The 16412-nt window shown below is 35.1% G+C and overlaps 1 protein-coding gene across 2 annotated transcripts in view; it reads right to left on the reverse strand.

Moving 5' to 3' along the window:
• LOC109079368 (segment polarity protein dishevelled homolog DVL-3) overlaps positions 1–16412 on the reverse strand; it is a 32637-nt gene that overhangs the window by 6100 nt on the left and 10125 nt on the right. For both annotated transcript variants that reach the window (XM_042743504.1, XM_042743503.1), the window contains exons 2-10: positions 15880–15949; positions 11057–11178; positions 5074–5228; positions 4860–4995; positions 1804–1897; positions 1652–1721; positions 877–1016; positions 724–800; positions 549–616 (exon numbers count right to left, since the gene is read on the reverse strand). In XM_042743504.1, coding sequence (XP_042599438.1) covers positions 549–616; positions 724–800; positions 877–1016; positions 1652–1721; positions 1804–1897; positions 4860–4995; positions 5074–5228; positions 11057–11178; positions 15880–15949 — 932 coding nt within the window. The remainder of the gene's footprint in view (positions 1–548; positions 617–723; positions 801–876; positions 1017–1651; positions 1722–1803; positions 1898–4859; positions 4996–5073; positions 5229–11056; positions 11179–15879; positions 15950–16412) is intronic.

The raw sequence follows: 16412 nt of genomic DNA on the forward strand, positions 1-16412 counted from the left end.
CCACTCCAGTCCATTAATTAATATCTTGTGAAGTGAAAAGCTGCATCTTTATAAGAAACAAATCCATCATTGAGACATTTTAACTTTAAACCATCACAGCTGGCCACAATTCAAGTCCATAATTCATAATAACACATCCTCCAGTGAAAAAGTCCATTCCCTCTCACATCAAAATCCACTGACATATTTGTTTAGAATTTTTTGGACTGTTTTCAGACGTTTTCACTGGAGAACGCAATATAGAATGGATAGAAGAGCGATGGTCTGAAGTTAAAACTGAAGTCGTTTCTTACAAACATGCAGCTTTTCACTTCACAAGATGTTAACTGATCGACTGGAGTGTCGTGGATTACTTGTGCATTATTGTGATGTTTTTATCAGCTGTTTAGACTCTCAATCTGACGGCACCCATACACTGCAGAGGATCCACTGGTGAGCAAGTGATGCAATGCTACATTTCTCCAAATCTGTTCATCTACATCTTGGATGGCCTCAGGCTGATTTCGTTTTCAATTTTTAATAGCACTGTGACGCAGTCGCTCTCTTACTTCGTGGGAGGGTGAAACAGCCACGAGGGTTTGGATCCCAACATTTGGCCACAGTCAGTGTGATGGGTCTGTAAATGTGAACATACACACAAAAAAAAAAAACATCAGTGCTGATATAAATCTCATTTATTAGTCTATAATGAGAGCACGGGACATCACAACATCCACTTCTTACCCAGGTTTATGGACAATCTCTCGCAGCACCCTCACTGCATCATCATTACTCATGTTCTCAAAGTTGATATCGTTCACCTACAACAAAACAAGCAACTCTTAGAAATCACAAACAACCACCATGATCAGGAATATCTTACAGTATAAAACAGACCTGCAGAAGCATGTCACCAGGCTCAATGCGTCCGTCCGCAGCCACTGCACCGCCCTTCATGATGGAGCCGATGTAGATTCCTCCGTCGCCCCTCTCATTACTCTGCCCAACTATACTAATGCCCAGAAAATTATACTTCTCTATAGTAAGAAGGAGAGAGAAAAACAATATGGAGAGATGAACAGCAGACTATAGATTTAGTTATGTGAGAATGCAACATTTTAAATTTAAACTTTTGCTAAAATGTAAAAAAAAAAAAAAAATCCCCACTTTCAGTTGTTTTTTTATTATTATTATTATTGTTTGTTTGATTAAAGCGTCTCTGGTAAAGATTTTGTGCTATTGGATCTTGGATTTCAAGCAGTTAATACTTTTATTCAGCAAGGATGCATTAAACTCATCAAAAGTGACAGTAAAGACCTTTATAATGCTGCAAAAATGTATATTTCAATGCTGTTTTTAAACCTTCAGTTTATCAAAGTTTAGCACAGTTTCCAGCAGCAAATCAGCATATTAGAAGGATTTCTGAAGGATCACGTGACACTGAAGACTGGAGTAATGATGCTGAAAATTCAGCTTTGCATCACAGGAATAAATTACATTTTAAAAAAATATATATATTAAAAAAACAGTTATTTTAAATTGTAATAATATTTCACAATATGACTGTTTTTACTCTATTTTTGATCAAATAAAGAATGCCATTCATGTTGTGTTGAACAGAGCGGTGCATGTTCAACGGCAGACACACAGATATACATGTGCACATACTCACCCATGTTTAATGTGACAGTTATGATGTTCAGAGACATGGTGGAGTCAGTTATGCTGCTGAACGATGAGGACTGGAGAGATCGAGAGAAAGAGAGCGAGAGATGAGGACACACTGAAAGAGACAAAACTTCTGAGGTTTATCTGGAGTCTCACCCTCTCCATTCTGGGTGCTTTGGGTTTCCGTCGGCGGCGGCGATGGCGTCTCATGAGACGTGACGATGTGCTCTGCTCCGTAGAGCTGCTGAACCTGTAGCAGCATCACAGATGACACACGATCTTCAAAACATCATATTCAGCCTGAAAATGTCTTTTGTGCACATATAATGCACATTATAGTCGTCTCAGCTCTGATTGGTCCTGAGAGTCACGTGATGCATACCAGCCAATCGTCTGCATTAGTGTAGTAGTGTATCAGAGCATGGAAAACCTTGCCTTGTGTTGGCTTTCCAGAGCATGTGATTTGAGTGTACATTAAGTCGTCTTCATGAGGAGATGATATGAGGAGCCATAAGCTACAATTAACATGTATAGTTCAAACATATCTGACTCTTACAGTTATACTGGATCTTTTTGTATATATAACTTTACAATGTCCATATTCAGATGACCTCTGTTAAGATTGGCCTCTTCACATGTGAAAAATATCAGCATAGTTCACACTGTCATTGATCACGATGGAGCAGAAAGGGTCCTTGTCATAGATTTTATTATCTTTATGCAAAAATACTTAGGACGCTTAAAAACTATTCAGACCCTTAAGATTTTTTGGCATTTTGACATTATTTTCAGGACCATCGAGCTCATTCTGCCCTTTAATTCTCATTATGGTAATGAAAACTACAGAATCTCATTCTTATTATTGTAACATAGAAAATAAAAATTAACATATTTTATTATTTACATTTACAATACATTTATTATTGCATAGCCTTTAATCAATAAATTAAATTTAAATGTTTTTTTTTTTTTTTTTTAAATATTAAATTTTATTTTTATTGTGATTAATCACATCCATAATAAAACTTTGTTTACATAATATGTGTGTATACGGTGTATATTTATTATGTATATATAAATAACACATGCATGTATATATTTAAGAAAAATGTTATGTTTATATACTAAATATATTTATATATAATATAAAATATAAGAATATGAATATATAAATGTATAACCATGTAAATATTTGTAAAAATATATACTGTATGTGTGTGTATTTATATATACATAATAAATATACACAGTATACACACATATTATGTAAACAATTTTATTTTGGATGCAATTAATCGCGATTAATCTTTGACAGCACTCATTTTTATATTAATAAGAAATCATTCAAAACTTGTATTTTGTACTGTAATACAATAAAGAATGGACTGTATTACTGTAATGAACATCATTGTTAAAAACAATGAGAAAGATATTAATAGATTTTTAAAAATCATTGCGAAATAGTATTTGTACTGTAATACAATAACACTTGGACCTTATTACTGTAATAAATATTACTGCTAAAAATAATGTGAAATAAATTCGTTTATTTTGCTAAAAAAAAAAATCTATGCAAAACCGTATTTTTTACTATAATGCAGCAAATTTATTTTAAAATTTATTTTACTAAAACATATTGCAAAACAGTATTCTTTACTGAAATACAAAAAGAATGGAGTGGATTACTATAAAGAAAATCGTTTGTAAAAAATGAGAAAGACAATTTAAGTTTAAATTGTCTATTAAATTTAAGAAATTAAAGTTACTTGCAAAATATGTTTTTCTCTCTTTACAGTCTGACTGACCACTGTGCAGTTTAAGACAGGTTTATTAAAAATCATAGATGGCACAATAGCAGACTGGCAAGGGAAAAATAACTTAACATAAATTACTGCACAAATTGTCTCCACTAATGGCTAGATAACAGAAAAAAACTGTGCATGAAAAAAAATGTAAAATGTAAGGACCTAATTTAATGGCTTTTTAATGAGTTTTACTTTTTAACAGTCTGGTTGGATTGAGAAGGGCGCCTTGCATTGTTAAAGTTCTGTCTACATAGTTCATCAGATTAGTGCTGGGCGATATGGCCAAAAATATTATCACAATATCTTTTTCCATTTCAAATGATATTGATATTTATCCCAACATATTAGGAAATACTTTCAACATTTTGTTAGACCTTGTCAATGAATGTAAACATAACTTTTCAGTTTGTTTACAATTAAACTCCACAGAGTAATGTAACTTTTAATTTAGGGCCCTATGAAATCCATTTTATTTTCCCATAAATTATTTTATTTTATTTTTGTTTTGTTTTGTTATTTTTTCCCCCCATTTTATTTTTTTCGGGATTCTGTGTTTTATTCTTTATTACAAATTTATCATCAAAAATGAAATAGCTTTTAAAAGCTTTAGCATTTTAATCAATCTTTTAAAATCAGACGAAAATACAACAATTAATTTACAACAAAACATTACCATTTTATTTTTTGTCAAATAAGATGCTGCATACAGAAATGTGTAAATTAAAATACTAAATGAGAAAATATCTTGGTTGCATGAATTTCCCTTATAAATAATGATATTATTATTTTGAGAAGTAAAACATACAATAGTAATACATGTCTGTCATAATTTCTTCAAGTTGAAACCAAACTTTTATTTTGATGGTGTGTCGTGAAGATCTTTGAGTTTCATGTTTGGATTTGATGGTAGTTTTTTTCTCAAATTAAACTTAAAGTGAAGTGACTCTCAGAGCAGATGAAATTCATGTGTTTATGTCTGCATATATTGAGATGACACAGTGAGTACCACGTGTGTTTGAGTTTGTGTAGTAGATCAAACTACACTCACTTACTATCAACATGCACTGACTGGCTGTTGTCGTGTTTATTTCTGCTGTTAGAATAATCTACATCAAGTAAAATGTGACCCTGGAGCATTGTCCTAACAAACCATACATCAATGGAAAGCTGATGATGTATACATTTCAATTAATAAAAACTGACACATATGACTGGTTTTGTGCTCCAGGGTCACAAATCTCAAGAGCTTATCGTCTTTATTGACATTATTGACAAATTTTCTTGTGATCTTGATATGAAACTGTTTATCACCCAGCCCTACATCAGACATCTGTTTCAAAAGAGTAAGAGAAATGCTTGTTTTCCATGACTGGTTTCTTGAAATAAGTCTATGAGAGCAGGACTCACCTGCTAGTAGAGTCCTCCTCCTCTGAGTCGAAGAAGCTGGTGGTGTCCAGCTCACTGCTCATCAGTGTGGACGAGCTCTCAAAGCCAGCGAGCTCCGGCCTGCGCTCCGGCCGCGAGTGACCGTTCAACCGGCCGCCTGCAGCACACAACACCCATCAAAGAAACCTGTGTGTTTCCTCATCATTATCCAGGACTGACTTATGGGTAAACTCACCATGGTCATGTGTATCTTTCCTACGAGGCCTCTCTCTCTCCCTCTCTCTGTCTCTGTCTCTGACTCTCTCTCGCTCTCGATCTCTTCTCAGCGATGGACCCACCTCAGGCTCGGTATCATTGCCCAGGTCATCCTGACTTCCCGCGGCGTTCGCACTGGACCAAAGAGGAAGACGAAAGAGTGATGAAGGACGAGTGTCCAGAAGACAGATGGCGACTAACGCTTAGCTGAGTGACACGTGCCACACACTCAATTCACACATGAAGGCTTTTATGAGAACTCAGTCAATTAGTCATAAATGATGTGTGAAGAAAATAATTTCTAAACAGGTTGCTAATCGCTAATCGATTCGTAAAGCATTTGTAAATCATTGGACTATGAAGGAGTGTCATGTTAGAAACGCAACATTCAACCTATTCAATACAATTAAACAAAATCACTGCGATGAACTGCAGTATTGAACTAAGAATGTAATTCATATTATAGTCAGATGAACTAAAACCATTAAAATAGTTACTTGAAATCCCATATAGAAATATATATAGAATATAGAAATATATATAGAAATATATATATATATATATATATATATATATAAAATTATACCAAACAATAAATGGTCCAAAATATATTAATAAAAATATATTTACATAAATACATATTTTTGGTATATTCTGAAATATATTTATAAAATATAATTGTTAAAATATATTTTCAAATAAAAATAAAAACTTTTACATATTTTATTTGAGTTAGCTGCCAACAATTCTCATTTTTGTAACTTGAAGTACTAAAATAACTAAAACTAAATAAACTAAAACTTAAGAAAAATAAAAAAACCTCAATGGATGTATGACAACAAAACTAACAAAAACCCACAAAATATTACTAAAACTTAACTAAATTAAAAGTAAAAACAGACAATACAAAAATAAAATAAAATAAAACAGATAACATATTTAATAGTGTTTTCCTATAAAAGTATTATACTATTATAGTATATCAATGATACTAAAATAACACTGGATAGAACACATGCACAGACGGTTTTTTTAATAGTGTTTTGTTTTTTTAGAAGTATTATATTACTCTTGAAAGTAAACTTGATGAGAAGGTATTTTTTTTATTGGTTTAGTGATGTATAGCATAAGCATTAATGAAAAATGTGTACAGTAACATTCACAATGAAAACCTAATTATGGCTAATAACAATTTGTAACTCAGAAATCCTGAAGTGATTTAAAGGCAGCATAAATGTCATCTGATCCCGTGTGTTGGGGCAAAGTGTTTCTGTATGTGAGGAGATCTTTGTCGATGTGTACTGAGGATCAGCAGCAGAGGGCGATCACAGGTTGCTGCTGTATTTCTCCAAACTGCTTTTGGCCTGTGTTCAGTGTATGAATAATTAACCTGCACGCAAACACACTCACACAGAGGGGAGTCATGCTGCCTGACAGACAGAACAGGAAACACACACACACAGACAGGAAACACCAGCATGACAAACAAGTATGCACACACCATGTGGTTACACACAGATAAAGAGACCCACTGACCAACAATGCCACAAACAGACCTGTGGGAAAACCAGAAACCTGGAGGGCCACACACTGATACGGACAAGAAAATAAAAAACATCAAAACCTATATAAGGGCTGCACGATTTTGTCAAAATAAATCATTTTGGTATTATTTTGAGTGTGAAATCACAAACATTTAACGTCCCAATAGAGCGAAACAGTAACCGCCCTTGTTCAGCAGTTTTGGTTCCAGATGCATTTTTTCCAATTCAGTTTCTCCACAGGGATTTTTTTTTAAATCGTTAAGTAATAAAGCCATGAACCACAATGAATCTTTTAAATCAAACAACCTTATGAAGAACAAGGACACTACAGTATACTTTTAAAAAGAGTATTAATTACAGAAATAATAAACTCAAAAAAAAAAAAATGTGCCGAATGTATTTTATGTAACTTTTTTTTGTTTTTATTTTATTTTTTTTTAATGTGTATTTTATGTGATATAATGTGATTTTGTGTGTTTTTTTTTTGTTGACTTAGGACTTAAGTACATCTTTATACCTCATAATTACTTCTAATGTATGGTTAAAGGGGTCATATGATGCGATTTCAAGTTTTCCTTTCTCTTTGGAGTGTTACAAGCTCTTGGTGAATAAAGAAGATCTGTGAAGTTGCAAAGACTAAAGTCTCAAATCCAAAGAGATATTCTTTATAAAAGTTAAGATTCATCCACACCCTCCTAAAAGGCCTTGTTTAAACACGCCGAGATATCTATGTGTCGATGTGTGGATATTTTTGTATTGTGGCGCAAATATTTTCACAAAGAGAGAGGGGGTGTATTTTTTTTTCTCTGTTTTGTCCTGTGTGTTGTATTGTGGAGACGCTTTTTCGTTGTGAAAGCGAAAAAACTTTGTTTGGTCTTCCAAAAGAGGACACAAATAGAAATCAGTGGTTGAGTTGTATTAACAACACTGTTCCAGAACAGTTCAACCCAAATATTCAGATGTGTGCAGCACATTTTATGGAGGACTGTTTCCTGATCCTGGGAGAGAAGACTACAATGCCGGCTGTTCTGACTCACAGTCTGTAAGTACATTTTCATATTTAAAGGATTTACTGATGATTCTAACGCAAGTTTTGAGGAGTGTAAAGCAGCGGTTCTCAATTCCCCTGCTCTGCACATTTTATATGTTTCTCTTATGGCTTCAGATGTTTGTTCTATTCAAATGTAAGTGCCATGCGATGTGGACATCACAGGATATTCCGCCATGATTCCAGTTCGAAGTGAACGTATATGTTCCATTCAAAGTGCATTGAAGTGTGCGAGACAAGAATTTCAATTGTATTTATTAACAGAGGTATATGATGTCACACTCGTCCGTGTGTGAAGATGTTGCGCAGCGCAAATCCATGAATAAATTGTTCCGAAGTGAGGTAAACTTCAACAGATTTCCCCTGCTCAGGAAGTAGGGAGCAATGAACACTGTGTAGGGACCATGTCAATGAGAACACAGTTCATGCACAGAGCTAACTCACTAATGAGCTGATTATCTGAATCAGGTGTGTTAACAAAGAGAGACATGCAAAATATGCAGAGCTGGGGGGAGCGAGGACTGGAATTGAGAACCGCTGGTGTAGAGTAGAGCTTGTTATTTGTCGTTTCTCCGATCACAAATGAAGACATGGTTTTATGCAACGCAACGCGTAAAAAGACAGTATAAGTCATTATAATCCGTAACTATGTCCCCACTGGATGCAACAAATGGCTCATTTGTAATGAGTTTTATTGTTTTTGTCTTGTCTCGCCGGTGTTCTGAACGGGACATGGCATCACAGTATGGTAAGAGGCATAACATTTCCGTCACACGCTTGAGGTATTCGGCCAATCACAACGCACTGGATAGCTGGCCAATCAGAGCACACCTCGCTTTTCAGAACGATGAGTTTTGTAAAAAACGACCTGTTTCAGAAGGCGGGGCATAGAGGAGAAACAATAATGCACAGTATGTGGAAAATAATGTGTTTTTTGAACCTTAAACCACATAAACACATTTCATTACACCAAATACATAAAATAATGTTCTTTTTAGCAACATCATATGACCCCTTTAAAATAGGCTGTATCGCATTTTAATTAGCTGTTCAGACTTAATAGCACTTCACCTCCACCAGGTCTTTCTTTTTCTTAACCACTTCCACATTCCCATCAAAATGAGCACTTAAAGCAATCAATGCCTTTGTAAGTAAAACATTGATCTAAATTGATGAGCACGTCTTTCTTTGAGGGCCTGTAGAGTTGATTAGATTTACAAGTAACGGGGTCTCCAGCTTATTGGAAAATTTGAACATGCACAGCTCCTCTTAACACACTCCTGTGATCAGCCAGATGTCATTAAGGGCATTGACGTGCTAGCGCTCTTGGGGTTAGGGCTCTGATTAGTTCACGCTAGAGGAAACTGGTGACTTTGAGACCGAAGGGTAATGAGTTCATGTCAACACCGAGCGCTGAATCTCACAAGATCACACATGGTTTTTAGAATACCATGTCCTTTCTTGAAGTATTTATTGTTTAATGTATTGTTTCATGTTAAAATACTTTTTCCTATACCAGTTTACTATTCAAAGACAACAACAACAAAGCCATACGGTGTGAAAACTGTGGGTCCGAAACGTCTGGCTCGACCAGTGGTGTGATTTACACAACAACGTTTTCAGCCAAAAATGGAAAACTTTTTATGTGTTTTGCCTGTTCGTTTACACAACAATGGTGTTTTGGGGACTGAAAAACATATTTTTAAAAACGTGTTTCAAAGTGCAAGTTTTTGAAAACGCCACCATTATCATTTCCATGTAAACACCCAATATGGGAATCTATGAAAACGGTGACGTTATGCTCGTGCGTAGTACGTGTTAGATATGTAGACATGCGCAGTACGCAAATGCGTACATTTTTTTAAAAGCAAATGCGAACAAACATACACAACAATGGCGGAGTACATGGTATTGTTGTTGCTGCTCAAGAGTTTGCTAATGGTTCTTCAGCAAAGTGTGGATTTGCTTAATCAATATTACAACCAATATGCGGAGACGCATCATATACAACATATAATTGTCACTTTCCTACAAGTACTGTTTACTAAGAAGGTGACAGTGTCAACTACTGGCCTGGCATACGTAATACAGCGTTTCTGGCCGTTTTCACAGAAATGTGTAAATGCGAATCATTTTGAAAACGTTGTCGTGTATACGTGTGACTACCTGCTTCAACAATGACAAATAGGAAAGCATTTGAGTAGAAACACAATTATATCAAGTTGATGTAAAAACTGCTTTATGTGAAATTTAAATGTTCGTAAACATTTTTTAAACAAGTTTTTATTTGAGTGTTAATTTTCTTAAATAAATTTTATTAATTAATTGATTATTAGGGATGTAACGATTCACTCAACTCACGATTCGATTCGAGTCACGATTTTGACTTCATGATTCGATTCGATTCACGATTTATTCAATTTTTTTTTTTAACTAAATGATATTTAAGACAAATTATTAATTAATGGGTCCTTTTATTATTGCTTGGACAAAATGCTGTACATTTCTTTTTGAAATTTAAATATAACTATAATAATATACTAATATAGCACCTGCATATTATTGCTCTTTTGTTGGTTTTGATTGCTTCTATTGTCCTCATCTATAAGTTGCTTTGGATAAAAGCATCTGCTAAATGACTAAATGTAAATAGAAATGTAAATTGCATTTTAATCATGATCCAAATAAAGATGTTGCATTCATGCAACATGAGCAGTTTTAATTTAAATTAGATTGTATAATTTCGAAATTTTGAAGCAAAAAACAGAATGGTTTCACTTCAGTTTTGTAAACTATACATAAAAATATCTGCATGAAACTCCAGCGGACGAGCTGAACGAGACGGAGATTCACTCTCTGCCAGCAGGTGGCACTTAAAGCCTTTCCTTGGTTTCTGCTGTTAACAAAAGCAGCGCTGCATGAACTTTAATATGCATTATACAGAAGCAAGATGAAAAGAAAAAAATACCATCTAAACTTTTCTAAAGACAGTAAGTTCCCCTCAGACATACATTCATATAAACTCCTACCCCTAACTGAATCGCAATTTGTTTAGCATCTCAACAGATTTGAATCGTCACAAATTTGAATCAATTTTCACACGGCTCGCAGTTAATCATTACATCCCTATTGATTATACATAAACATTACTTACAGTTTCAGTGAAAACTTTCATTTTGGTACATCACTACTAATATTGACTGAATATGCATTATTTTGGTCTGTTGGTGTACAAGTTATTAGACACATTCACTCACACACCCACACACACACACACACACACACACACACACACACACACACACACACACACACACACACACACACACACAGAGAAAGAGACAGTGCAGGATAGCTGTGGGGTTACTGACTGGAAGGAAGGGGGTCTGGAGTCTCCGATGCCTCCTGTCCTCTCCAGCGGGGGCAGATCGGCCTGAGAGTCTGCGCACACTGAACCGCCATCAGAGCCATGAGAGCCGTCTGCGGACACCAGCTGTACAGAGACACAGAAAAACAATGGAATTAGCTTATCTACAGCAAAGGAAGTCAATCACTATCTACAACATCTGTGACATGATCGACAATATCTCATGCTAACATGCCAGTATTTTTAACCATTCTAAGGTTTGGGATCTGTCAAAAAATTGTTTATGTTTTTTGAAAGAAATGTTGCTTAACAAAGCTTTATTTATTTAATTAAAAATACAGTTCGCTTAGTTTTCTCCATGTTTTAAAACCAACTGAGATCTGAGGGCACAGGGGGCATGTCATAGTTTAGGAGGGGAATAAATGAACCAGAATGCTATGAACCCTATAATAATGACCATTAGGAGTGTCTTGGAAAGAGAGCTTTCACATGCCTGCTGGAGAAACAGAGAGCCTCTTATACGACCACATCCGCTCTGATACGTCCTGCGACACTGGCCACAATGCACTGCATTGGAGTCCCAACACCACCCTAAATCTGTCTGATTGAATCTTCTCATTATGGAGGGGATATTTCAGGAGTGTTTTTCACCCACCCTGTGACTTCACTTAGATAATCCAATCACAGCCAACATGGAAGGAGACAATGTGCTTTAAGAGCACAGCAGCACAGAGAATAAGCAGCCATTTTTTCACTTATTACACCTTGGGTGATACTTATTACATTTTGGGTAATAGTTTTTTTCTTAAACATTATTTCCCATATTTTCCACAATCTGAAGGAACAGCTCAAAAAAAAGGGGGAGAAAGAAGAAAGACAGAAAAAACATAAACATATATGCTAAATATATAAAATAATAAATACAAAACCATCTAAATAAATAAATAAATAAATAAAGTTTATTCTTATGATACTCCTTGTAAAATGAAAAATATTTAGGCCTGGTTTAAGATTTATGTATTTTAATTGCTTTAAAAAAATAGCCATTTGAATAAAACATTTTTACATACAATAATAAACTTAATGTGATGCATATTTGCCTGTTATACATAAATGAAAAAGGAAAGAAATAGGTACAATTTCTGTAATAGTATTAACAAACTGAATGTGTTTTCAAGACACACTAACCAGGTTTATGTATTTATCATCAATAAATCCAATCTGCTTTACACAGTTATGTTTAATCGTGTTCATAACTGAATAAATGTAATTGTTTTCATGATAAACAGATTTATGCTGACTAAACCATTAGGATAAATGCATTTTGAAAATATGATTACTTGAATAAAACCAAATAGAAGCAAATAGTTTATAAACTATGCCATAATTTTTTTGTAAATAATTCTAATCTCATTTATTTATGTAGGACTGATAAATAGTTCATTAGTTTATGTTAAAACTGTGTAAATGGAAATTTTATATGCAACTTAAATACATAAATCTTACATTTATGTATGCATTTGAGAAAGAAATGAGGCCAAAAAGGCATTCATATCTTTTAGAACTTATTTGATTTGTGTGAGAGAGAGAGAGAGAGAGAGAGAGAGAGAGTGTGAGAGAGAGAGTGTGTGTGTGTATGTACAGTATGTGTATATATATATATATATATATATATATATATATATATATATATATATATATATATATATATATATATCCTCAATGACTAATCTGCCACAATAAATTGCTTTTCTGGCAGCAAAGGTTAATTTCCTCTTGGCAGACTCAGATGGAATGACACTGGATCTAATTCTAACTGATGGATGCCAAATATTAAATCAAATTGTGTTTTACAGTAATAAACAGCAGACTACTCCCAGGTGCTGAAAGTGGTGCAGTACTGCTCTGGCCACTAGATGGCCCTGCAGCACACTTGCGTTGCTCTTTCAAAGCCTGCGAGTTCTTTGACGGACAGAGCCAAGTCCCTCCCTGTCCGACAGCTTCCACAGGCTCAGCTCTGCATGGGAAAGCTGCTGGTGTGAATCTGAAACGGGGGCAGTAAGAGGACGTGCATATTTCCCTAGCCCCAGGTTCCTGCCTTTTCTGGCTGCTGCATTGGAAAAGCGCATCTGAAGATGGCAGGGAGTAAAGCAGCGATAAAGAGCACACCTTGTGCTTCTCTGTGGAACGGGAGATTTGAGAGACGGGAATCTGGCTGCATGTGTGTATGTGTGCTTAAATCCATGTGAAGGAATAGTTTGTGTTTCTCTTGGATGAAAAAACAGGGTGTGTATGTGTGTGTTTGGAAACGAGTCAATCAGAGGGAGGTGATGCAAGTCTGACTATAAAGAATAAAAAATAATAGGGAATGTGAGAGTCTGTTACTTAAATGTGCGTTCATCTGTAAATTATACAGCGGAACGTAAGTGCATTGAAATTGTGCAACCAGGTGTGAACAAGTGCCTCTTGTGTGTGTGTGTGTGTGTGTGTGTGTGTGTGTGCGCACAGGTGTACGTTTCTTGCTTTAAAGTCAAAATGAAATGTTGTTTAAAACCTATTTCTGTAATGTGATGTATTTCAGGATATCAACATGAAGAAACTACAGTACATATTAAATTTAATAGGTCAAAACAAAGAGTGCTTTTTCATCCTCTCATGTAGGACTTACAGTAAGTACATCTTTATATGTAATTTCATAATTTCTTATATTATCTTTGAAATATTAGCTATGTTTTTATCCACCTATTTTAATGCGCATTTTGGCATATTGCATAAATAAAAAAGCTGGATGGAAATGGCAAGATGTGCATAAATTCTGAAAAATGTGCATAAAAAAACTTATGCGCTAAACTAAGTAGGATAAATTTCTTATCTGGTAAGAAAACATGCATATAAACTATGATGAAAACACTTTTACCGAATAAATTACTTAAATTCTGCAATTGCGCATCAAAAAAGACATGTGACTTTGCAACGAGACAGCATGAAACTGGACCAACCAATGGACTGATCTCATTGCACAGCATCTGAAATGCTAGTTTTGTCATTCTAATATGCTTGAGCAAAGTCTTGTGAAAGTGCTTTGTTATAATTAACTGCGTTCATAAACAGCAGATTTAGAAAATCAGATAACATGACCGTGTTTCATCAGCATGCTCTGAAGCTCATAATTTGTTGTATACATAAATTATTATATATAGCACCTTCTCCTACTGCAGCAAATTCAGTTTTTCTTTGTGATATTTTGCGCAAGTTAATCAGGTAGTGATGATTTTGTTCTCTTCAACTCCCCGGGTGGAAACAATGCTTTATTTGCAAATGTTTTATGCAATATTCCAATTTTTCCTATAAATTTAATCCATAAATTTGGATGGAAACATAGCTATTGTTAAAGTGTACTGACAAATGTACTAACAAACATTCACGGTAAACTAAAATAATGTATATGTCATGTTTTTAAATAGGTTACATTTGTAATTACACAATTGTAAAGATGGAGCTGCAGTTTATACACATTTAAAACATTAATTATAAATGAAATTTGAACAGCATATTAAAGTTTAAAATTATAATCAATAATTTACATGTGTTTTAGTATGTTAGTCAACACATCAAAGTGACTACTTTTAAAACATGATGAACGATAATTTAAAATGTACTTTAAAGTAAAACATTTAATTTAACATTATTGTCAAGTTCACTTTTTAAGAGTGTACAAAAGTGTTAATAAATACAATTATCTAAGTGAACTCTAAGCACATTTAAGTGGTCTTTTATTTCATTAATATATTATTTGCAAGTGCAGTTTTTTTAAAATATACTTTAGATTTTAAGTACACTGTAAGTGTTTACTCAATGTAATTAAGTGCACTTTTTTTCACAAGGGTCCTGTTAACAACCGAAATATGTACAGAATGGGATTAAAACTCCTTTAAAAAGCAGTGACAACCATATTTAGCTGCAGTGTGAACGCACCCAATGTTAATGTGTTTGGTCTTGACAGAACAGATTTGCAAAGCTGCTGCTGCTGCAGAGCACGTACCGAGACTTACTACTGCCAATACATCCACAGATGCTGCTGTGAGCATGTAAGAAATACTGCTGCTGCACATTTAATATATGAAACAATCCCCATATATAGCACACATGAAATCACCCTGCAGCAGATCTATACAGGTGGAGCTGGGGAAGGTGGAGGGTTTCAGAAGCACGCTGCAACTGCTACAACAAGCACTAGCCAAGTATTTGAATACTGAGCAGCAAGCTCATTGGCTGCTGATACGCAAAGAATCAATCAGCTGCACCTTGTGATAATGATGTCACTATGTCAGATTGAGTTAGACCTATCGAACTGCGCCATCTAGAGTTTCATGACAGAACTTTGGATTTCTTGACGTGACCATCATAAGAATACACTGCTAACTGCCTTGTGGAAGGGCACTTTGTGAAAAGATTCTCATGTTTTCTGAAATTCAGGGTAGCCTCTCCATCCCGCAGTGGCCTTCAGGGAGCTTTAAAAAATACCATTAGGAATTTTCACTCTCAATATTTTCTATTGTGTCTCTGAGACAGACGGAGGAGGAGCAGATGTTTGCTAACCGCTAAACACTCGCGCTCAATGTAACGCATCCAAACACACACTCATGCTGACAGACTGATCTCTGAGCTCCCTCACACCTGGGCATCATAATCAAACCTTTACTGGCAACATCGAGACGCAGGGCCCTGTTACATTCTGAGGTAAATGAAACACAAGCAGGAGAAAGGAGACGGGGGAAGATGTGCAGGCGTGTGTGTGTGTGTGTGTGTGTGAGAACCCTAACTTACCCATGACACAACACGTCCGTTGAAACATGGTAGTTTGGCATTGTCATCAGATATTTCCTCCTTCACCACCCTGCAGAGACAACAGGTCTATTAAACATCTATTTTTATTATTAAAATGTAACAAATAAACATGAGTTGCACTCGAAATATAAAAGCAAGCACTGTGGTCTGTTGTCACGGATAACAAAATCCTTTTTAATTTGATTTTGCTTAATCACTTAAACCAATTACATGGTTTTGTTTGAGAAAGAAACTAGACTAAAGAAAATCTCAGTTCTGCCTTTTCTATGCAGTTGCTGCAGAGATCTAGCTGGTTGCTAGGTTGCTGTTGTGTTCTGTTGACTGATATGGCATCGCTAGGAGGTTGCTAAGGTGTTCTGAGTGGTTGCTAAATGGTTGCTTACTAGCTCATGTCAAAAGAGGCCATAGTAAAATTGACGCTTGACTTAGCAAACACCCCTAAATAAGGAAAGCCACAATGATCAGCTCCATTTATATACGGCCCCTCACATGCACACAGGTTAATTTAGTCT

This window comes from Cyprinus carpio, chromosome B18, assembly GCF_018340385.1.
Source record: "Cyprinus carpio isolate SPL01 chromosome B18, ASM1834038v1, whole genome shotgun sequence".
NCBI lineage: Eukaryota > Metazoa > Chordata > Actinopteri > Cypriniformes > Cyprinidae > Cyprinus > Cyprinus carpio.